Source organism: Palaemon carinicauda, chromosome 9 (genome assembly GCF_036898095.1).
Source record: "Palaemon carinicauda isolate YSFRI2023 chromosome 9, ASM3689809v2, whole genome shotgun sequence".
NCBI lineage: Eukaryota > Metazoa > Arthropoda > Malacostraca > Decapoda > Palaemonidae > Palaemon > Palaemon carinicauda.
In genome coordinates, this window is record NC_090733.1 from 104,945,158 (window position 1) to 104,952,069 (window position 6,912).

Consider the following 6,912-nt stretch of genomic DNA (forward strand, 5'->3'; position numbering starts at 1 on the left):
GGTTGAGAGTGACATTGCAACAAGAATGAAATTAGTGTCATGTGAACAGATTATTATTATTATTATTATTATTATTATTATTATTATTATTATTATTATTATTATTATTATTATTATTATTATTATTCTTGTTGTTGTTATTATTATTATTATTGATTTACACACATACCTAGGGAGTGACTTTTAACCCATGGATTCATTACGATGAACATAAAATGCTGCAAGTGTTGTGACAGTTTCTAATTTTCAAACGTTTTGGCTTCGTCGATATCTTCCTCAAAATTTGATTGCATCTTTTTTATTATTTTTTTTTTTTTTTTGGGGGGGGGGGGGGGTGTTAAATCGAGTAGTTGTGCAGTGAATTATATATGTTTTAAGATTTTATTCATATATTCATCACTCGCCTCGATTTATATAATTTAGATTCATTCTTTATTCGAAGTTGATAAGCGTAAAGTTTCGTGTTTTATGTTTCTTTACGTGATTTTTATTAACTGTTCTGTGTTCATTCATTCATCATTTTTATTAACGAAGACGTGATGAGTACAATAGTTATCAGTAGTCGATTTCTCACACCAAAGAAATATGTCTTTTATTTTCCGTAATTCTAAAATTGTACTTTGATTAGGTCGAGAAACCTAAAGGGAGATAAGTCTATGTACTGAGTGTAAATACATTTATCACAAAGAAAAAAAATTAAATGAAATATCCCTTTCATTTCATTGCGGCTTATGGTGCTGTCTGTCGTGATTGATTGATTGATTTCTAATACTAGCGATGCAATAACAATATTTATCGAAAATAAAAATATGCTTTGTCATTTTGTTATCAATAGTAGTGTAGACTCAGTAAATGGAAATATTTATTGTCCCCCATTGTAGGATGGAGAACCATTCACAATATCCAATGCAAATGTATTAAATTTTAAAGATAAATTAAGTTTTATTATTAACTCTATTATAAGGATTAAGTGTCGGGGTGACAAGTTTGTGACCCTGAAGATAATATGTGATGGTACACAAAGTGTTTTATTATTTACAATGAATCGTTTAAAGAATTACGCTTAAGTATTTATAGATCATAAAGTAAAGAATTGTGCTTAAATAATACATAATTATTCAAATAATGAATTTCGTTCAATATAAATTAGTTATCAGTAGCCCCTGTACCATTGTTTACCACTCGGGTTAAGGTTAAAGTTCTCTTGAGGTTCACTCAGGCATACCATTCTATCCGGTTTTTTTTTATTTCCTTTCCTTACTGGGCTATTTTCCCTGTTGGAGCCCTTTTGGCCTTTAGCATCCTGCTTTCGCAATTAGGGTTGTAGCTTAGCTAATAATAATAATAATAGTAATAATAATAATAGGCTAATAATAATAATAAATGGAGGATGATCATCTAAGTTCGAGAGAGAGAGAGAGAGAGAGAGAGAGAGAGAGAGAGAGAGAGAGAGAGAGAGAGAGAGAGAGAGAGAGAGAGAAATAACTAGATCACTTCGACTGTTCTTTTTTTTCCAGGAAAAAAGGACTCAAGCTTCCTGGAAGTGGATCCTTGGATGACTTCAGGGACTCCCTTAAGGTGAAGGAACCCCAAGACTTGGCTCATTTCCTGAAAGGATTCCAGAATTTTTTCGATTGCCTAATGTGAGTTATTTTATTTTGTTGTTTTTTCAGAGTTCATTCAATAGAGTATTTTCATAGTTTTGTTTATTTGATTATTTTTTTGTTTTTTTAATTGTTTAATTTTTACCTTTACCTTTGTGTTTTTTTTTCCTTACTGGGGTGCTTTCACTAATGCGATCTTTAGATTTGTAGTATTCTTTTATCTTTGTTGAGTCGAGTTAATGATAATAATAACTTTCATCACATAGCTTCAGTGAAAAATGAATTTGTTTTACTATTTACAAGTTATTAAATGAGGAAAATTTGATGACCAAAACAACATTTCTCATTCATGCCGATTTTCTAATGTATAAAAAATGTAAGCCCCAAATATTGTGTTTGCTGGTCCTATTAGGATGTGGATCTTTATGCATAGGCAAATCATAAACTAGAAAAAAAACTATAGAAATAACCAAGTATTTATTGCATTGAATATTTTTTTCAGGTTTCAGTTTTCACTATAATTTGATGATTTGATAAAGCAAATTTTGCTGTGATATTTGTTTGAACTTATGATATGATATGGCCCGTGATATAAGATTAACAAATGTTTTCTTTTCTAATTCTTCCTTTATGGTCATAACTCCCTTTTATTTTAATGTTGCCTTTCATGCCATGTATAATTGGTCCATACACCTGGGTTGCACTTTTACCTGGTCAGGAAAGGATTGCATCCTTATTGGCTTGATATTTTTAAAGAAAGTGTGTAGGCCTACAAGAGCCTGTAACAATCTTACTTTAATTCTTGGAATCAAAGAATAGGGTTTCTGATATTTAAAGGTTTGTAGCAACCTAGAAAGTTCCTTGATGAACATCTAAGATTTTAATACTTAAAAACCATTGGGATATTTCTTTCCTGCTATTGAATTTTAAAATTAATTAAAATTTTTAAGGTAACTTTCAAAAACTTTAAGTGATTTTATTAAATCACCGTAAGTTTATGAGCTATACTGTATGTGCTGTTCATTCTCAGAGTTACGGTGCTTCGATGGTATGCAGTATTATCCACTATACATTTTTGCCAAGAGGTTTTGACTCCAGAAGTAATGACATAGATAAACCCTCATCAGTTATGTCTTTTGTAACATACAAAGTGAATTAATTTGATTTGTAGATTTAACATTATGTGACAGTAATCATCTATCTTGAATTCATAGATGATGATAATTAGAACGCCATTGTACTTCGTCTCGTGAGTGCCCATGTACAGTGTATGCTCTATCAACAAACTATCATTGTTATGAATTGCAAATGAGTTGCCAATTACCATTTATAGCACTACCTTGTACTGAACAAGTATATTTCTATTATTCGTGTTTAATTATATATCCAATTATTTATTAAATTGCAGAGGGGACTTGGAAGTCATAGAACGCATATCATATGAATTTGTGGAAGATCAGGCAAAACAAAGCGTTGCATATTGTGAGACCAGGTTTTGTCCTCAGCTTTTTCTACCGGGAGATACTGGACATCTAAATGGAAGTGTAAATGGTTCTAGTGAAGCCAGTTCTAATGGTAAGAAATAGAGGGATCACTTTTTTTGGTTTATATTACGTACTTGTAAATGCTCTTTCAGTTTTGCTGTGTTATCCTCACTGGCACTTACACAAATACCAACAAAGTCATTCACAGATGTGATGTGATAATCTGGTCTGCACTGTATAGATTGATGTAATGACTAGGCAATATCTATTAGGACCCTCTTTCTAATATTGACGTGCATATTGTGGTCCTTTCTGTGGTATTAGACAAATCTTTCATTGTCTTTGAAATCTCTATGATAATTGGCAGAGTGTAGCAGTACTTATTCATGTTTTTACTCCCATTTTTTATGAAATTTCCTTAACTACTTTATTTCTTGTTGTCAGTATAACACACCCAATTTTCAGGAGGCTCCCACCTACTCTGTATTCATTCCTAATAACTGACCTACAATCTGAACCTTTTTTAGCTCATATATATATATATATATATATATATATATATATATATATATATATATATATATATATATATATATATATATATATATATATATATATATCCTTATGACACTTGTTCTTTCTGATCTTTAAAAGTTCAACTTCTGTGTTCAGATTGCATCAGAATTATATTAAGGGTCACATAATTGTCATTCAGATACTAGAGACTGCAGAAAATGTATCCTGGTATTTAAATACAGTACATTAATCATAGATTTGACTAACAGTGGATTCAAGTTTCACTTAATAGTGTTGTAACTGGAGTTCATTATTTACTTTTAACTTTCTTACAGGTAAATGTTTACCGAATGGTGATGGATGCCTACAAAGCGATGACATCGTTAAAGCAGTATTAAAAGGCATTAAGAGAGGGGAAGAAGATTTCGGTACTAAAGTTAGAGTTATACTTTGCTGCATTAGAGGATGCTCACGTAAGTTGTGAGATGGGATATTTGTCCAGAACCTTGTGGTGTAATAAGGTTATAATTGTTTTTCTTTGTTTGTAACTTCCTAAAATTTCCTCTCTATTTTTAATTGCATATATCTTAAATGTTTTGTGTACATTAAGATTGTTTGTTATTTATATAAATTTAACCAAGATGTAATGCTTGTGCTTACGATATAGTTATATGCTGTATCCACATGTAAGTATTTACACGAATATCATGATATATTTCCTTTGTAATAACTTTTCGTTATTGGGGTGTAATTTTAAAAGAATTTTTATTTAGATAGTACGAAATACATGCTTATATGCATTTATACTCTCCAGTACCTTTAATATTCAGAATGTGCTTTTTGATACAGTAATGGCTGTGATATTTAATGATTGATGTTGAAATACCACAGTATGTAATACAGTACCCTGTATTATATTCAATAATACAGGATACTGTAGTCCTATCATCAAATAATTTAACGAGCCATCTGAGATGAATTATATTTGGCGTACATTAGGTCTGCTCGAAGAGTTTATCTTTAATAACAGAAAGGTTTTGAAAAGATTTGTTATAAATTTTGAGATACTGTATGAATTATAAGATACCTATTTTCATATTTGTAACAAGTGAACCTCATATCTTGTACTGAATAATGATTCCTATACTGTATAACGAAAAATGATTCTGCAGATGATGAACAATGCATGTAGTTTTGCAGAAAAAAAAAAATAAATAAATAAATAAGTAAATGAATAAATACAGTTCATCTTCAGTAGTGTAGTTTTAGCAAATTTTGCGATAGTAGATTTTGTTCTTCTTGATGTCAGTGAATTATGTAATTTTCTTTTTCCTCAAATCAGAATGGTCATGGGACATTTTAAGGCTATGTGAAGAATACAGAGATCAAGGAGTTGTTGCCATTGACATTGCTGGGGATGAAGCTGGTTCTGGGGAAGGTAAGACTTTAGTTACAGCAACAGAATGACAAAGAATTCATATACATGTATTACAAAACTGAACCATTAGGTGAAGAAAGACTATTGAATTAGAGAATAGGTCTGTATACTATAAGTTAACTAAGGCTATACAGTAATGCTTGGAATAATTCTAATAAATTTTTCTTTCTCTACAGAAGCTAACATAAATGATCCTGTAGATATAGCTGTCTTCCAGGCTGCCAAAGAAAAGGGGATTCATCGCACAGTCCATTCTGGAGAGGCTGGACCTGCTCAGTGTGTTCAAGTGGTACTGATTGATGCATAACATATACAGCATCTTTATTTGTCACTTGTTTATGAAAAATGAATTCACTGGGCGCTAGTTCAGAGTTAAGGCTCGAGTTATTGATCCATAACTTGAAGTTTTATTGACAATTATTCCAGTATCATGAATATTATTGAAAATCTAGTTCCAATTGATGGAATGATCTTGACAAATCTTGTGTATGCCAATATTATTGATATTGTAAGGACCCTATTACATATGATTATTCAGTTAGAGTACTTTAGGTAAGAAAGCTGACATTCACATCTTACACTTTTCCTTCCTATCATATATTTTGGGCTTCTGTATTATTTTTGAATGACGTGAATACATTCCTGGTACTTTACAGTATACAGATGATCATATTCACCTTGTTTACCAGCTCTCAGTTTTTACTAAGTAAATGTAAATCATATTTGGAAAATATGAAGCAAATGTTGAGATATTTCATCAATATTTATATAGATGGTGATTCCTAATGCAAAGTCCATGTGATAGTAAAATACCTTGATGTAGGTATAACTGTATTCTATGTATGACCAGACTATCATAGATAAAATTAAAGTAAATTTTTCTAATTCACATGAATAAAATCAGTCACTCATTTTATCAAATTAGATGGAACTGATCGACATTTCTTAGGATTTGGAATGAAGTGCAAATTTTAACAACAGAATGAGAGTAAGGACGGGTTGTTTGGTTCATACAATAGCATCCAGATGTATGTCTTTTTGATAGATCCAATTTATAGAAAAAAAAAAAATGTAAAATCAATTAATACTTTTATTTGATTTTTTTTGTCTTTAACCCAGTCTGTCTGATCAAAAGGAAAATTTAACTTTCAAAGCAAAAACGGTACAGGCTATTATTTTTCATGGTCTTTGATAACTTGAATTTCTTTCCCAGGCTGTGGAAACCTATGGAGCTGAGAGAATAGGACATGGGTATCGTGTAATAGAAGATGAAGCAATTTATGATATGTGTAAAAGAGAAGGCATCCATTTTGAGACTTGCCCGCATTCGTCATACCTCACTGGAGCAATAAAATCTTTAAAATGTGCATCTAAAAGACATCCTGTTTTAAGGTAAATATGGTAGAGGTACTGTATTTCTCACTTATCATTCTACTACTTATTCAGACAAATATTGTTGGAAATAAGGTGTATATATGATGATTATTTCCATTAATCTGCCCTGATGTTCATATTGCTTCTTCTCCAGAAGCCCGTTTTAATTAACACTTACCTGTGGAATTTTAAAAATTTAGAAATTTTCCCATTTTCTTTCACTTCAACAAATGCATGCCCTTAGCAAATGATTAGAACCCTCTAGTATTAAGTGGTGGGAAGCCCAGGTTGTAGCATTAGGGAGTATAGTTTTCAATTAAGTCTATCGACCATGGGCGATTGCCCTAGAGTTTAAAGATAGGTCCCAATACCAGATAACCCCAAACTTCCTGATTTCCTTTCATGTCCACCTCATTGCAGAAAGGAAACTTAAATCATCAACAATCTTATTATACTAATCTGCATTGACAGGACCTCTCATCTTCCACAAGATTAC

General features: G+C 31.2%; 1 protein-coding gene across 1 annotated transcript in view; it reads left to right on the forward strand.

The window, feature by feature from the left end:
- The window catches only part of LOC137646575 (adenosine deaminase-like), a 22,902-nt gene extending 16,449 nt beyond the window's left edge, over positions 1 to 6,453 (forward strand). Inside the window, exons 3-8 of the mRNA XM_068379686.1 lie at positions 1,518 to 1,643; positions 3,013 to 3,179; positions 3,940 to 4,077; positions 4,947 to 5,042; positions 5,219 to 5,331; positions 6,256 to 6,453. Of these exons, the coding sequence (XP_068235787.1) occupies positions 1,518 to 1,643; positions 3,013 to 3,179; positions 3,940 to 4,077; positions 4,947 to 5,042; positions 5,219 to 5,331; positions 6,256 to 6,438 (823 nt within the window). The 3' untranslated portion in view covers positions 6,439 to 6,453. The remainder of the gene's footprint in view (positions 1 to 1,517; positions 1,644 to 3,012; positions 3,180 to 3,939; positions 4,078 to 4,946; positions 5,043 to 5,218; positions 5,332 to 6,255) is intronic.
- The last annotated feature ends 459 nt before the right edge of the window (positions 6,454 to 6,912 follow it).